The sequence below is a fragment of the Hippocampus zosterae genome, chromosome 6 (genome assembly GCF_025434085.1).
Source record: "Hippocampus zosterae strain Florida chromosome 6, ASM2543408v3, whole genome shotgun sequence".
Lineage (NCBI taxonomy): Eukaryota > Metazoa > Chordata > Actinopteri > Syngnathiformes > Syngnathidae > Hippocampus > Hippocampus zosterae.
The window spans coordinates 4,265,816-4,283,120 of NC_067456.1; the positions used below are offsets into that span (position 1 = coordinate 4,265,816).

General features: G+C 44.2%; 1 protein-coding gene across 1 annotated transcript; it reads left to right on the top strand.

Annotated features, from left to right (window-relative positions):
* The first annotated feature begins 3,643 nt into the window (after positions 1–3,643).
* On the top strand, positions 3,644–14,220 carry bco2l (beta-carotene 15, 15-dioxygenase 2, like). Its single transcript, XM_052067419.1, has 12 exons — positions 3,644–3,773; positions 5,325–5,502; positions 5,661–5,872; positions 7,454–7,569; positions 7,641–7,743; positions 9,212–9,352; positions 11,102–11,262; positions 11,460–11,630; positions 12,130–12,267; positions 12,556–12,738; positions 13,596–13,706; positions 13,784–14,220. The coding sequence occupies exons 1-12, from the start codon at positions 3,746–3,748 to the stop codon at positions 13,898–13,900; spliced, it is 1,659 nt and encodes a 552-aa protein (XP_051923379.1). The 5' UTR covers positions 3,644–3,745; the 3' UTR covers positions 13,901–14,220.
* Positions 14,221–17,305: the final 3,085 nt, after the last annotated feature.

Below are 17,305 nucleotides of genomic sequence, written 5' to 3' on the forward strand. Positions count from 1 at the left end.
TGAAATTAATTGAAAGCTAATTAAATTTCTTTGTCCAATCTGTAAAACATTGTTGTGCTTATCGCTGCTCAGTGTCCACAATGGATGACCCCCCCCCCACCACCCCTCACGCACCCACACACACTTACCACCGTGTGATGATTAAACCTCTCGTATTCATTACACTGCTGGCGGGCAGATGCACTCGGGCCTACCTGCGACGCGGAGCATGTGATGGATCTACCGCACGGGCCTGGACCTCGCGAGCCCCCCTTCTGGACTTTTAATAGCATCTTCGTCCCACCCTGCTTTACCTGTCAGGAACTTGTGCTGAACTCTGGGTGACTCTCTGTTTATAGTTGCTCTCTATCTCCTTGTGGCAGTAAACATTGCCCTTCGATGATAGTTCCTCACACGGAGCAAAGAGAGTGATATTATCTGGAAATATCAGGAGCAACAGGCACGACTTTGGCATACTGTGTATTTATTTATAAAATAATACATTTTATAATAATGTATAAAATAATACATTTTATTATTATTATTATTTTATCTTAATGTACACTCAGCAGACACTTCTTTAGGTACACCTTCACCATCTAATGCAGTTGTTCATCAAGTATCATCTTAAAAGAAACAAAAACAAAAAACAAACACTTGGCTCGCCCAGTACCACGATCACGACCAAAACTAAAATACAGTATGGAAGAAGGCCAATGTGTTTGTGAACCATGAACATTATTTTATCCCTGAAAACTATATTTCATTATCGTGTAGACCGCTTTAACATTTAGGTACAGTTTGGACATTCATATAACAGAATAAGTCATGGCTTCCTGTGAGGACAACACACAACATGAGGACAAGCCCAGATTTCACACTGAGTAGGTGACGGGTGGTCAAAGTCAAGGCCCAGGGGCCTGATCTGGCCCGCCACATCATTTTATGTGGCCCGCATAAGCAATTCAAGCATGTCAACTTCCATGATGCTTGCTAAAGTCTGAACCAACATTTCAATTTTTCATACATCATGTAATAATTACAATGTTTAAACAATCCATTACTCTTTACTTCCGATGTCAAAACGAGTTGTCCATCTATTTGTAGCTCGCCGTGCATGTAATATGTGGACGTGCTTAAATATTTTTATGGTTTGACAAAATTCACAGTCATAACGGCCTTCCAAGGGAAACCGTCACTACAATGTGGCCCGTGACAAAAATGAGTTTGACACCCACTGGAGGAGGTCAATTGATGAGTTGAGATGATTATTGAAACAAGATCATCAGTATACTATGTTCTTAATACTCGAGGAAAGACTTGGGTTGGGAAACAGTTCAATAAATTCCAACCTCTTATCTTTGACGGGCTGGTAGTGAGGACGGGTGGGCGGCTGGAAAGTTTGGAGGCTATCCAAAGTGACTTTGGGCAAGAGGCAAGGTCCACCCAGACTTGGTCACCGGCCAATCGCAGGGCGCATATCAACAAACTACTACGAACATTTTGTGGCACCATTTGGAGCAGGAGAGGCTCTGGATGCAAATCTCGGTTGAGGCTAAAGAAGGACCTTCAATGATGCCAAGTGGGACCCTATTAAGAGGAACACAAGACACAAAAAAAAATAATAAATTGCAAATGTCAAGAAGACCGGGCACCAGTAAAAATAGGTGCATGGGCTACACAACGCCTGACAATTAGTCAAGATGTATAACCCCAATAAGGAACAAGTATAAGGCAGATTGGCCAAATATGGTCGCTGCCTTGAGACAATTAGAAAAGAGCCCATTCGGGATTAACGAATCAGAAAAAAGACGGTGTCCCAAACGACATCATTTTGCTTATGCACGGATTTTTAATTTTTAATTTTTGCATGTTGTGCTTCAGGGGCGGCACGGTAGGCAAGTGGTTAGCACGTCGGCTTCACAGTGCAGAGGTGCCGGGTTCGATTCCAGCTCCGGCCTCCCTGTGTGGAGTTTGCATGTTCTCCCCGGGCCTGCGTGGGTTTTCTCCGGGTGCTCCGGTTTCCTTCCACATTCCAAAAACATGCATGGCAGGCTGATTGAACACTCTAAATTGTCCCTAGGTGTGAGTGTGAGTGCTAATGGTTGTTCGTTTCTGTGTGCCCTGCGATTGGCTGGCAACCGATTCAGGGCGTCCCCCGCCTACTGCCCGAAGACAGCTGGGATAGGCTCCAGCAGCCCCGCGACCCTAGTGAGGATCAAGCCGCTTGGAAGATGAATGAATGTTGTGCTTCAGTCTCTCTCAAGAGAAACTCAACAAATTGTTCTTCTGCCTTGAAAAATAAATTCCTTGGGACCAGAACCACTTCGACTCCAGCCTCTTTTTACCGCTAGGACTTTTGACATTTTTCTTGTTCCAAAGCGCCAGAGTCTTGATTAAGGTGTCGGATGCCCTCCTGCTCGAAAACGGTTTTCCCAGCATCAGTTAAGGCCGGGGTTTGATTTTGCGAAAGGAGTTAAAAGATTCTTGGCAACATCAAGTCCATTCATTGCCATGACTGCCTCATTCTTGTCAGTTGCAGAAACAACCTGTTGCCACATTGCGGTCGGGCAAACAAACAAGGCGCTAGCATTAGCTTCATTTTTGTTTTTGTCGTGGACGGCGACAACTACCCTGAGGTGTTCCTAATACTTGACTCGAGGCTTAATAACGAATCATAAAAGTGCTATGCTACTGAAACCGACAACTTATAGGCTCCTCATGTCACCGGCTGTGCATCGGATCGGCTCGTCCCTTTTGTGATTTAATTGGGGTTCAACATTTACTGGCATTTCACGCCTTGAAAGTACACGCAGCAAGGAACCAGTCAGTTAATTAAATCTTCAGAAGGGCCTCGTGCCCCGACTGGTCTTCCTTCAGGTCTTGTTCCGACTTGCCGCGTTTCCACTCCCTTCGCGTCAAGAGGGAGAACGGGAAACGCAGGCTGCACGCAGGCTGTCTGTTATGGCGACTTAATATTTATTTGGAGTCGGCGTACGGCTCATGCGGCGGGACGTGAAGCTACATTTAATATGAATGAACCTCGCTGTGTTTTTGTTCGTTTGTATGCTTTACTCCATCAAGAAAGACCCAACAAAAATATTTTCTTTCCAAGCGGCTCCGAGGCGCAGAGCGAGTATAACCCAGGTCATTAAAGATTTGGTCCATGTCCCGCACCTTTTGAAAAAATATGTAAGCATAACCGGATCGCTCATTAAAATGAAAACGTCAGTTGGTGTGAACAGCGCAAAAACAACAAAGTAAACAAACGCCGCAAAAACAAACGTGCATTAATTCTGCATTCTGACGTGAGAGCTGCAGGCGAGATCCACACCAAAAAATGCGATGCACAACTCACAACATGATCTTCGAGGTCGTACTTCACACAAAGAATGCACACTATGTACAGACATGGCACTTTTAAGTCAACACTAATGATTCGCATGATCATTTGTTCCAGTAAAATGCGGAAATCAAAGCTTCCATTCTTCCAGCAAGACCTTCTGCAACATTTTAAAGCAATAAAGAGTCAGGTGGAACTTGAGATTTTTATCCATACAAGAGAAACAGTAGGAAGAGTCTTGAGACATTTTTTACGAGCGGCTGTTTGATAACGTGACTGATGTACTTTTTTTTTTTTTAATGTTGAACGATCACCTCATGAACTTGGCACCCATCCCAGAGTCCAAAGGCTCTCCTCTTCAGAGTGTCTGTAATAAAAGTGCAGCGTGAAGTCTCATTTGATTTGCACAGCAACCGGCCAAGCATGTCCGAGACCACAGAGCCTCAGCCAAGTAAGTAGACGACATCGCACCGTATATCAGCAAGATGGAATTGGCAAGCATTTTTCTTGGAGCCCTATGAATTCATTTCTAGCTTCATTTGGACAAGAAAAAAAAAAGGGTGGGGGGGGGTGCTTCAAAGTATTTGGTTGGCATTTAGGATTAATTACTTGACATTCAATGAGTTAAAAGAGACACTTGAATATTTCGGTCCGTGTCTATCCAATAGGGCAAATGTCGGAATATTTGAATATTTGTGTTTACAAATGTATGCTTTAGAGCAATCTTCTCCCAAATCGAACGTATGTATCAAATTCGCACACCCGTGTTAATACGCCAGGTGTTTGTGAAATGAAACATGAGACCAACTGTTTCAAAACTGTTCCCGCCATTAATGTGACAGATGGTCTAAACACACACAGGAAGAATGGAGATTGTTGTCACATACTACACAGAGTGTCGTTGCCGTGGCTACATAAATTTGCTGTCCACCTTTTTTGCAGCTTCCCCAAAATGTGATCTTTTCATCAATTTTGGAGGGATGTTCAGTTTTTGGAAATGTCACTGACATCGTGCCATATTTTCTTCACGGTCATTATAAATTTCACGGCATATGTAAATGCCTTGGGGGGGGGGGGGGAATGATACTCGTACCCTACTCCCAATTAATACATTTGAAGAATGGCATCTTTCTGATGCTGTGCAACCAAATCGCCTCAGTTTTTAATTTATATTTATTCTTTGCTCCACGGCGCTTTTTAGTAATGAGGAAAACATTTTAAAAAGACTTATTTTGGTCTCTTTTTTTTTTTAATGTCCGGGGGAATTTTGATCAGGCAAATACTTCGGCTACCTCTTCATCCCCGAAGCGTGCTGCAGTAATTGCCACCGAACCTCACGTTGTTGACATTGTACGAGCCCGCAGCACTTATCTCTCCCTTGCATATGCTTTTGTTTTAATTGTCTGTGTTATTAGCATCTCAGAAACAACCTTTTTTTTGTTGCCGTTTATGCCAATACTTAGCATCGTTTAAAAAAAAAAGTGAAACCTGAGTTTAGCATGATGGCGCACTGCTGAACCGCAGCAATGATTTGCTTTTTTGCTTACCGTGTGAATCCGAAGCAGCGTCGGGGATACTGTGTGTGGTGATAGCAGGCAATCACTACGAATTGCTTATGGATGGCAGATAAGGCGGCAGATAGAGCAGGTGTCATTCACCGTGCGTCCCCCCGGCCACCGTGTGCCAGTGGCGGAAGGTGTTTCAGAATCTCACATAGCACAAAATAGATAATAGTTCGCTCATGTATGCACTTTTTCATCAGACAGTTCAACGAGAATGTTGACAGATTAGCAGTCACTGGTGATCTATTATCGTTAGCATTAGAACGATTCCACAAGCGCTGGCATGCTGCATTATTTTTTATTTAAAATAAAAAACACGTTTTACAAAAATAAAAAGACCTGCTGCCAATCTTGTCTTTTTCTGTATTTTTTTTCCACCCATTTTTTTTTTTATCATGATGATGACGAATATGGTGATTATGTTGACAATTTCCTTCCAGTGTCTAGCAGGCAGAGATGCCCCCAGGCCAAAGGCTTGGAGAGTGTGGCCCCACTGGTGAACTCTGTCGAGGAAAGCCCTGATCCTATTCCCACCACCATCAAGGGAACTGTCCCTACATGGATCAACGGGAGCTTCTTGAGGAATGGCCCAGGGAAGTTTGAATTTGGCCAAGACAGGTACATGCATTACAGCACACTGCACTACTTTATGCAAATAATAAAAATGGATGGGTCATCCAAGGTAAAGGCAGCATGCCTCTCTTGGCTCTTACAAGACAAATGTTAGGATTTTTCTCTAACTAAACGACCCCCCCCCCTCCTTCCCCCACGCCCAGATACACCCACTGGTTTGACGGCATGGCCATGATGCACAGATTTCACATCAGTGAGGGCAATGTGACGTACAGCAGCCGCTTCCTGAGAAGTGACTCTTACGTGCGCAACTCTGAGATGAACCGCATCGTGGTGTCAGAATTTGGAACGCTGGCCATGCCGGATCCCTGCAAGAACATCTTTGCGCGATTCTTCTCACGTTTCCAGACCCCAAGTATGTGCCATTCAAATGCTGAGTAGATACTCGCGAAAGAGGACGTCCGTGCATCCTAATGTAACCCTGCCATCGAAGAATGGGTTATTGTTATAATTGGAGCAGAAATTCAGGCAAAGTAAAACAGACTTTTTTTTGGGTCATAAAACATGAATCAGAATTTTACGGAAGAGGATTAGGGCCAATGAAGAAAGAAAAAATAAGGTTGGCAAGATTCTCACTTTAATCTCAGAATTCTGACTGTATTAAAGTCAGACTTTATTACTTCCATCCATCCATCTTCCGTACCGCTTGATCCTCACTAGGGTCGCGGGGGGTGCTGGAGCCCATCCCAGCCATCTCCGGGCAGTAGGCAGGGGACACCCTGAATCGGTTGCCAGCCAATCGCAGGGCACACATAGACGAAAAACCATCCACGCTCACACTCACACCTCGGGACAATTTAGAGCGTTCAATCAGCCTGCCACGCATATTTTTTGGAATGTGGGAGGAAACCCGAGCACCCGGAGAAAACCCACGCAGGCCCGGGGAGAACATGCAAACTCCACACAGGGAGGCCGGAGCTGGAATCGAACCCGGTACCTCTGCACTGTGCAGCCGATGTGCTAACCACTGGACTACCGGGCCGCCTTTATTACTTTCAGATTTATTTATATTACAAAATAATGTGATATAACATTATTTATTATTTACTTTATTAAAGTCAGAATTCTGAGATTAAAGTCAGAATTAAAGTGAGAATCTTGCCATCCTTATTTTTTCTTTCTTCATTGGCCCTAATCCTCTTCCGTAAAATTGTGCATTACAATTCTCACATGTTAAAAAAAAAAAATCAGATTTAATACAAACCATTGATTTCAATTGGCGACGATGCACAGATCAGTGGTTGAATTTGACCTTGCTGAACAATTTTAAATCACCAACCGCAGCCAAGCATTACATCACAATCTCAATCATCTGTATAATCCATAACATCTTTGGCGGAGGTAAATTTGAAAACCCTCTTCCACGACTGTACACATATTTTAAGGGGGTGATCCAAATTCTTTCGGAAGCCACATTGTTGACGCTAGTATAAAGCTCTATTCGGAATATCAGTGTGTTTAAAAAAAGAGAATAAAGCTTCAAAATCCCTGACGACGGCTTTCATCTCGCACACGCGACCGCGTTGGGAGCACGGCACATTCGCTTTCAGTTTAAACAGCAGATGTTTGAGTTGGAAAGGAATCTTTTTTCAATAGCCTATTATTCATTTTTTTACTTTTTTTTCCTCCCCACTCAACTTTTTTTAAGGGAATTACACATTTCTTGCATTTTTCTCCATGGTTTGATTGGGATTAGAATGTGCAGCATAGATACACACCCCTCCAAATGCATTCAAACAAAGAGGCTGATTTCTGACGTTTGCCCAAAATTCCCCGGGAGCTTTTTGAAGTTGTTTGTGCTGAAGGGCTGCTATTCCCTTCAGTCATCTATTCAGCAGGCAAAACACAAGTCTCGAAATCGCCTTGCGCTTGCGAGTCCAAATCATCTTTCACTTTTCCATACACTGCTGTTATGTCATTTTTCTACGACGAACAGAGGCCACTGACAACGCAAATGTGCATTTTGTCAAGTACAAGGGAGACTATTTCGTCAGCACAGAAACCAACTACATGAGGAGAATTGATCCTCAAACGCTGGAAACGAAAGAAAAGGTAGCGAGACAATACGGCCTCTCCTCGGTGTTCTCCTGGAGGTGACATCAAATACATTTGGACCATTTCAGGTGGACTGGAGCCAATATGTGGCTATCAATGCAGCCACGGCTCACCCACATTATGACCGCCAAGGGGCCACGTACAACATGGGCAACTCTTATGGGAAAGGAGGTAACACCCAACACAACTCAAACAAACCCGGAAGATTCAGACCGAGTGACTCGGCCTCGGCCTCACTGGAGTGAAGTGCACCTTCACAAAAAAACAAAAAAATTAAAATTAAATAAATGAGAAAATATTCGCTGCACACGAAGCGATTGTGCACTGCACATCGACTGACATACTGTAATGGAAAACCTGCACCCGCGTATTGTGTTCTGAGGCTCGACATGTGGTCTACTTTCCTGTATTCTTTTTTCTTAACTGAACCACAAAAACATGGCGAGATTGCCAAAGAAACAATATGACTTGTAGAGGAAGTTGTTGACTCAAATACTACACCTGCATAAATATCGATACCAGTATGCAAATGATACCCGGCAGAATGATACCTGATGGAAAAAAAAAAGGAAATTATTTGTGTTTGTTCATTCATCCATTCATTCATTCATCTTCCGTACCGCTTGATCCTCACTAGGGTCGCGGGGGGTGCTGCAGCCTATCCCAGCTGTCTCCGGGCAGTAGGCGGGGGACACCCTGAATCGGTTGCCAGCCAATCGCAGGGCACACAGAGACGAACAACCATTCACACTCACACTCACACGTAGGGACAATTTAGAGTGTTCAATCAGCCTGCCACGCATGTTTTTGGAATGTGGGAGGAAACCGGAGCACCCGGAGAAAACCCACGCAGGCCCGGGGAGAACATGCAAACTCCACACAGGGAGGCCGGAGCTGGAATCGAACCCGGTACCTCTGCACTGTGAAGCCGACGTGCTAACCACTGGACTACCGGGCCGCCCTATTTGTGTTTGTATTCATTCAAAATACTAATTAGGACACATTTGACAAAGAGAAAAAAAATCGGGTTCCTCAATCCAAACATGAGACACTATTTTCGATGTTGCACTTTTGAATTTTAGCTTTAAAGACGATTGATTCTATTAGCTGCCATTGGATATCCACACTCGGGATTAAGAGCGGTTGCGTTCCGCATACTTGTTATATATTTATTTGTAAGTCGGCATCATTCCTCTTTTCGAGTAAATGAGAGAGAAAGTGCAAATTCCAAACAGGAAAAGATTCAAAGCAGGAATCCTAAGAAGTGTGAAGCAAATGTGCTCACCACTAGGCTGCCCTAAATATCCCTGAGACAGTTTCAACCGAAACCGAGCATCATGATTTTTTAATGCTTCTTTTGTGCTGAATCTCATTACAACCGTGCGGATACACCAAATAAAGTGGCCGACGAGTGCCTGCTCGCGCATCTTCGTTTCCTTTGTGGATTGACTGTATTTAATAAGAATATTAATTATTCATAATATTACTTATTTACGCGTTTATTATGTTTGCTTGCGTTAAATCCAATTTCATGTTCTCGATTCCCTGCCTCCTCTATTTCTATACGCATTGTTATTACACCTACGGTTACGCCACCGAGGCGCGCGTACACACTGATGTGTTTGTGTACCTCCTCAAGGTTTCTTCTACAACATCATCCGCGTGCCCCCACCCGAGGAGACGGGGGTGAGCGAGGACTGCGCGGATCTGTACGGAGCCAAAGTCTTGTGCTCCATCCGAGCGAGCGAACCCAGAAAACCCTCCTACTATCACAGCTTCGGTGAGACGCAGCACGTCGCCAGAGGGATAAGTCCAACGAATGCATTCTATGGGAAGAGCTTTGGCGGCTGCCTGCTTTGACAGGCTTGAGCCTACACTTGACTTTTTTCTCTTCTTTTTTTTTTCAGACTCTTATTAATTGCTCATTCAAATTCTAGTCTTACCCTGCTTCCCTTTGTCAATCACAGTGCCTTTGTGTGGTGTTCAGTTCTCACCAGCTGTGCGCGTTTGATTGTCTCTCTTCCTCCCAATTCCCAATAGTTGTTCGCCTCCAAAACTCCGAACGAATATTGAAAAAGCCAAAAATAAGCAAGTTGGGACGAGCAAGAACAGCTTGTGTGTGTTTTGATATGTAACGTGACCTGATAGCCCTCCTTTCGTGGTTGCTTCTGTACATAAACAATACAATTTTGTGTAGACCGTGCTATTCCTGGATGGCACCGAGACATTTTTTTTTTGCCAAGAGCAAAGCATTGCAAAGGGGTTCAAGGCGCCCACTTGGTAGATTAGCAGTAGAAGCGGAGCAGCTGTTTATTTCCACATTGACTTGCTTGTACGCAAGCGCATATTTTCGTCTCCCAATTCCATTGATTGTGTCACGTAATATCGCTTTGTTTTGCCAAAGAAGTCAGGGTGCGGACTGCGGAATGTGTTCCTCTAAGACAAAGAGAAAGGACAGAAATAAATTGTTCATTGTTCCTATTTTTGGGACATTGAAAGCCAAACACAAATTGTTCCAGGTATGTCACCTTACATCTTTTTTCATATTTTAAAATATTGGAAAGACTATGTATGGGCTGCGCTTTGTGCCTCAGTCGGCTTTACGGGAGACTGAATGCGTTTTCTATTCCACGCCCCTGGTGCATCTGACAATTTCATGATAGAGGGAAGAGTAGAATTTAGAGCAGCTAAAAGCAGGTCTAAGTTGTGGCGCAGGCGGTGTAATGCGATGGATTTGATCGAGATGGAGGGAGACAGATGATGATTTCGAGCTCCGCGGACGGGTGTGGTGGATGTCATCATATTTCTTTCACACATCAGAATCATTGTAAGAATCAATTCATCGAATAAATTTATATTACTATCTCGGATAAAGTGTCATACTGTAAATATACCATCTTTAAGAACACCCCGCCAATCACGTCGTAACTATGAGTAGAGAGGGGGTTGTTGGACACGGACACATTTTAGAAGGCGGTCTCGAGGCGCCGACTCCACAGTGGCCAACTTTACATCAAGTGGAGATATTCTTGTAAAGTCCTTTTAAATTTAGCCCCACCCCCCACAAGCTTTTTTATAATGCATTAACTGTACTGAGTCATAATTGTATTGAGGCTTAGCAGTGAACACATAGCCCAGAACTCAAGCCTTTATCATGTGATAAATCTTTTATTTTTTTTAACAAGAATCATAGAACTTACAGTATTACAGTAAAACACAGCCATGACATGAACAGAATGTCAAGAATTTAACGGTTTCTGCCATAGTTTTTTTTGTTTCAAATCAATGGGCATTGTGCCGTGCCTTCTGATGTGCATGCCTTGGCCACCTGGGGGCAGTGTAAAACATACATAGGTGGACATAAAATGTTTTCAAATATTGGTTGCCCTGAGTGTTATGACAGAATGCTATTTTTTGCACTCATCTATGGCTTTTCACATTGTTTCTTAGCATCAAGCTAAATAGACTTGGTGAATTGGGGCACGTGGTTGGTTTTAAAATACATGTACTTTTTTTCCGAATTGAACAGTCATGTCAGAGAACTACATCGTGTTTGTGGAGCAGCCCATTAAGCTGGACCTCCTCAAGTTCATGCTGTACCGCATCCAAGGGAAAAGTTTTCACAAAGTCATGAGCTGGGAGCCCCGTTACGACACCATCTTCCACTTGGTCAACCGGCACACCGGGAAAGTGAGCGACATCATCGATTTAGAACTTTGACACAGTCCATCTCGTCTTTTTAGCCTGTCTTAGGGGTCACCAACATGCGCATCCATTTTTTTAGATTCACTTGTGTTCAGAAACACCTGCGACAACTCTCCATCAGAGGCACAGAATGGCATCGCCGCCTTAAATGAGCTGTGTGTGATTGTGGTACCTGTGAACAGGAGAGTGAAGTGAAGTACCGTGCAGCTGCCATGTTCACGCTGCATCAGATCAACGCCTTTGAGGACAACGGCCTACTGGTTATGGACATGTGCTGCGGGGATGACGGCGAGGTCATCGGAGACTTCACCTTGGAGAACCTCCGCAGAGGCCCAGGAGAGGAGATGGACAAGGTCAGTTTGTGTTTGCTTTGAATTAATTCATGCATAGATGGATGGATGGATGTACTTTGGATATCAAATAGGTTTGTTAATTTATAATGACAAGAGCTTTGCTAATGTTCTTTTGTTGGATCAATCGAGATTGTACATATTATAGCTAAAATTGTGGCCAAGTGAATGTGTGTGTGTGTGTTTGTCTTTTTTCTATTGGAAATAAACGTGCAAATTAGCAACAATTAGCATTTAAGAAAAATGCTATTCACCATTAGTGCTTCATTTTTAATTTCACTTTATTTACTTAGGTTATTAATGAGTACATTTGGAATAAGTGTTAAATACTTCAGTTTCAGGGTTAATTCCTTCAATTACCAAGCAATTTCTAAAATTGAGTGCGTCTCCATTTGATGACTACTAACCCCACTATTGACAAAAATATTTTTCATGGTTCCAAAGCATATTTTGTTGTGCTAAATTCTCACGGGTCCAACTCCTTTGTGCTTTCTTTGGTCAGTTTTACAACTCACTGTGCAGAAACCTGCCAAGGAGGTACGTTCTGCCGTTACATGTCGACAAATCAACACCCCTGGACCAAAACCTTGTCACCTTGCAAAACTACAAAGCCACGGCCAAAATGACCAAACCCGGAGAGGTACCCTTCATCGCCGAATAATGATTTTGGGGATAAGAGCAGGTAGAAATGTGAGGAAAAGTTGTACATCTTACTTGCATTAAAACCACAAATTAAGATGAGATAGAAACATAAAAACCTAACATGAAAGGTGCTTTGGTTGATTGACAGGTGTTTGAACCGTACCGGGGCTTAACGGTGAAGACAGAATATAGCCCCGATGGCGCACTTACATCAATTTAAACTGCTCACTGTAAAAATAAAGAAATACAATTTCATCAATGTGAGTGAACCTTTGACCTCGTCTAGGTTTACATGACCCACGAGGAACTTCATGATGACGAACTGCTGAAATACGGTGGCCTCGAGTTCCCTCAGATCAACTACGAGCACTACAACGGAAGACCTTATCGCTACTTCTACTCGTGTGGTTTTGGACATGTCTTCAGTGACTCCCTGCTCAAAATGGACGTTCACACCAAGGAGCTTAAGGTCTCCCCTGATCACACGCACTGCTCATAAATATCAAACATATCCACACCAAAACCTAAAATAAGCTTCAAATGTGGAAAAAAAAGTATAATTAAAAAAAAATTGGCGGCCCGGTAGTCCAGTGGTTAGCACGTGGGCTTCACAGTGCAGAGGTACCGGGTTCGATTCCAGCTCCGGCCTCCCTGCGTGGAGTTTGCATGTTCTCCCCGGGCCTGCGTGGGTTTTCTCCGGGTGCTCCGGTTTCCTCCCACATTCCAAAAACATGCGTGGCAGGCTGATTGAACACTCTAAATAGTCCCTAGGTGTGAGTGTGAGTGCGAATGGTTGTTCGTTTCTGTGTGCCCTGCGATTGGCTGGCAACCGATTCAGGGTGTCCCCCGCCTACTGCCCGGAGACAGCTGGTATAGGCTCCAGCACCCCCCGCGACCCTAGTGAGGATGAAGCGGTTCGGAAGATGAATGAATGAATGAATGAATGAATGAATGAATGAATAAAAAAAATCAAAATTAATTAATTAAATAACCCAATTAATTAATTAATTAATTAATTAATTAGAAATTAATTAATTAAAAGATGCGTTTATTCATAAGAGAAAACATGTCAACACAATGATCATAATTATGAAATGAATTGTGCACAAAATTAACCAGCCAGTGATTGGCCAAATGGGCGCGTCATAACTAATTAACGTGTTGAGTTGGGTGTGTCTTAACCAACATGGCAGAGGCTCTGTCGAACCCCTGAGACCGATTGACCGATGGAACCCAGGTTAAGAACCACTCGAAGGTTGGAGTTGCAAGCAGTTGTTTGTTTGTTCTTCGTGCCGAGCACATTCAAATGCAATATTCCCTCCGTAGGTGTGGCGCTATCCTGGCTTGTTCCCGTCTGAGCCTGTTTTCGTTGCTTCGCCCGAGGCGACCGAGGAAGATGATGGCGTTGTGTTGTCAGTCATTATCACGCCACGAGAAGTGAGTTCACGTTTGGAAAAATAATGTCAACCGATTACCGTCGGGCAAACACTAACGCCTTCCGGTTTTGCTTGCAGGACAAAAGGACGTTCCTTCTCATTTTGGATGCCAAGACCTTCAGTGAACTGGGCAGAGCGGAGGTCCCTGTCAATATTCCATACGGGACCCACGGTGTTTTCAATCTCATGGGTTAGAAGTGCCAGTAATGCGGGACCCGTCAACTCGACCACAAACCACTTGCCCGTGACATTAAGGAACTCTTGAACTGAACAATAGAAAAAAAAATAACTTGCTTAAATACTGTTTATGGAGTCCACTGATTGGATTTGGTCCGGTCCACAAAATCATGTGGAAAGAATGTTCTCCTGGCAATTATAAGAAAGTCTTTGGAAAGCAAAACTTGTCTGAAAGTGCATTTCGCTCTGACCCAAATGGAAGTGTTTGAAGGACAAATCCTTTTCAGAATTGCGTAAACAAATGTCAGCAGAAGACAATAAAATGAAATCTGTTTAAATCTGAAGTGTTTTTTTCTTTTTTTTGCATCATCGCGCCACTTGAAACACGACACTTGCACCTCGAGCGCAGCATGCACTTAGGAGACATCAAAATGCATCAGAGCAAATTCAATTTCTGTCAAAGTTAATGTGATAGAAATGGACGGCGTGGAGAAACGGCTGCAAAACAAATGGATCCGACTGGTCGATAGCCTCCTGAGAGTCTGCCAGAAGTCACATCACAAACTTGTTGCTGTCGAAATGAGCAAAACAACGTTGACATTCACTTAAACGCCGACATGTCGGACCTGATGTGGGAACAAGAGCGCTTTGATGTCGCAATAACAACAACAAATAAACAACTGTAATAGGGAATGTCCAAGCCTGGACTGAATATGAAGTAGCCTGTGGCGCTGCCTGTCACTCCACCTTCCTCACCATTGACTCCGTTGGCTATTTTCACCCCCCCTATTGATCGGCGCGGACGAGTTTCACCTGACTTGAGGCTCTGCGCCTCACACGGCCTCCAAAGACTCCCTCTAAATGTTACATGACTCACTCTTCCAGAGCCTTCAGAGAAATGTGCCAAGTGCAATTGCTTTGTTTTATCGTTCCCCCCCTCAAAAAATAAAATAAAAGATTATCCACGCCACACCGTTGCCGTGAGTCACAAAGGCTCCATTCAGCCAGACCCAGAATGCAAATGGAAACGTCTCATGAATCCAATACGACTGTTATTCTCCATGATCCCCCCCCCGCAAAGCTAACATTGCTCCACTTATTTTTTTTTCTTCATGACATTCATTCATTCATTCATCTTCCGTACCGCTTGATCCTCACTAGGGTCGCGGGGGGTGCTGGAGCCCATCCCAGCTGTCTCCGGGCAGTAGGCGGGGGACACCCTGAATCGGTTGCCAGCCAATCGCAGGGCACACAGAAACGAACAACCATCCATGCTCACAATCACACCTAGGGACAATTTAGAGCATCCAATCAGCCTGCCATGCATGTTTTTGGAATGTGGGAGGAAACCGGAGCACCCGGAGAAAACCCACGCAGGCCCGGGGAGAACATGCAAACTCCACACAGGGAGGCCGGAGCTGGAATCGAACCCGGTACCTCTGCACTGTGAAGCCGACGTGCTAACCACTGGCCTACCGGGCCGCCCCCACTGACTGATGAGCTATTTTATTTTATTTTTTTACAACAGGCCGTAGGGATACTCATGGGGTACTTGGCAGGCACCGTGTCGTTGACCCCCGACTGAAAACCTCTTCACAATGAGGCAGACAAGCTTGCCGCAATTACCACTTATGGTATTCTCTTCGAAGATAGAAATGGCCTGCTTACTAACAAATCAACACAAATACACAAAAGTCCACAACAACATTTTGGGTTGAAAAGGTTGTCATTGTACTCTCCTTTCGTCATTTTGGTAAAAGTTACGTTTGCCTAATAGGCGACTCTGAAATGTTAAAAAAAAAAAGAAAAGTCCGCGAGTGTCAGAAAAACACCACGTGCCCCCCACCCCCACTTACACTAACTAAAATATTCATTCATTCATCTTCCAAAACGCTCGATCCTCACTAGGGTCGCGGAGGGTGCTGGAGCCTATCCCAGCTGTCTCCGGGCAGTAGGCGGGGGACACCCTGAATCGGTTGCCAGCCAATCGCAGGGCACACAGAGACGAACAACCATCCGCGCTCACACTCACACCTAGGGACAATTTGGAGTGTTCAATCAGCCTGCCACGCATGTTTTTGGAATGTGGGAGGAAACCGGAGTACCCGGAGAAAACCCACGCAGGCCCGGGGAGAACATGCAAACTCCACACAGGGAGGCCGGAGCTGGAATCGAACCTGGCACCTCCGCACTGTGAAGCCCACGTGCTAACCCCTGGACTACCGGGCCGCCCACTAACTAAAATATTTGAATTAAAATAAAAAAACAAAGGAATTTTAATGCCAAAATGTAAGCAAATGAAAAGTGTGTGCGTCTCTCTAAAGTTGATCCAATTTCGAAACGCTCGGCCTCGGAACGCTCTCAGCCGAGTGCCGTTCTACTTTCGGGACCGCGTCCGCGCGGGAGTCGAGCGGATGTCTCATCTTCATATGCTTTTTATTCATCACACAGGCAGGTCTGAGCGGCGGCATATTGTTCCAATTGATGTAAGGCCACATCTAATAGAGCGGGAATTAGAAACGGTTCTCTGTTCGCTGCTGCCGACCACCTAATAAGCATGCTGCACAAGTCTCCCAAGATACGCATTAATTAGCTCATAATTTCTAATCTAATCAGTCATGCTTAACCTCTCTCTGACAGTCTGCCTCTCGGTGTGTGTGTGTGTGTATGTGTGTGTGTGCACGCGCGCGTAATGTTCAGTTTATATAAGTACAAGTGTGACGTGCGTGTCAGGCATATCCAGGAGACCTTTGCACTCAGTTCACCCGAAGTTTAATTTGACTCGAGCAAAGCAAAGCCTTATCAAGTGAGCCATGCATGCAGTTCATTTGAACTGTGGGCTAAAAAGAATCAATGGTCAATTTAATGTGTTTAGGAGACGAAAAAAAAATTGTGGAAGAACGATGCATGCACACGATAAAATGCCGGCTTGTTTTCCCCGAACCAGCTTGTTTGGGTAACTGTGGATTTGGAGCAGATTGAGTTACTTTTACCCGAGGTTGTGATACTTATTTTCACCCAGCCGATTGCGTTGGAGATTTGTTTTCGTCGTCCCAAAGAGCTGAAATTGCTTGTCGTTGCTGACTATCGTGCACCGAAGTAGATTTGATGTAAGATTCTTCGGAAACTTGTCACACGGGGTTCAAATGACACACCCACGTAAAATGCGTTTTTTGGAAGGCCGTCCGGTGTAAAAACCAAACATGACATGCAAGTGACTCTCTGAAAGTTGCTTCTTCTTGTTCAAACTTGTTGGCCGTGAAATCATGTATCTATTTATTTATTTACACACACACACACATGCACAACTGATAAGATGTGTCTTTTCCACAGATGCTAACCCTTTGCTTGGTAGCTTAATTTAACTCCTCCATATGAGTAATATTTTCCTCAATGATCTTAACCCAAAATGCTGGGGGGTCA

Excerpts from the sequence above, each read along its gene's own strand:
- bco2l (XM_052067419.1), top strand. The coding sequence starts at position 3,746 with ATGTCCGAGACCACAGAGCCTCAGCCAA. Across the intron at positions 11,263-11,459 it reads TCAACCGGCACACCGGGAAA|GAGAGTGAAGTGAAGTACCG; the intron begins GTGAGCGACATC and ends ACCTGTGAACAG. Across the intron at positions 11,631-12,129 it reads CAGGAGAGGAGATGGACAAG|TTTTACAACTCACTGTGCAG; the intron begins GTCAGTTTGTGT and ends TTCTTTGGTCAG.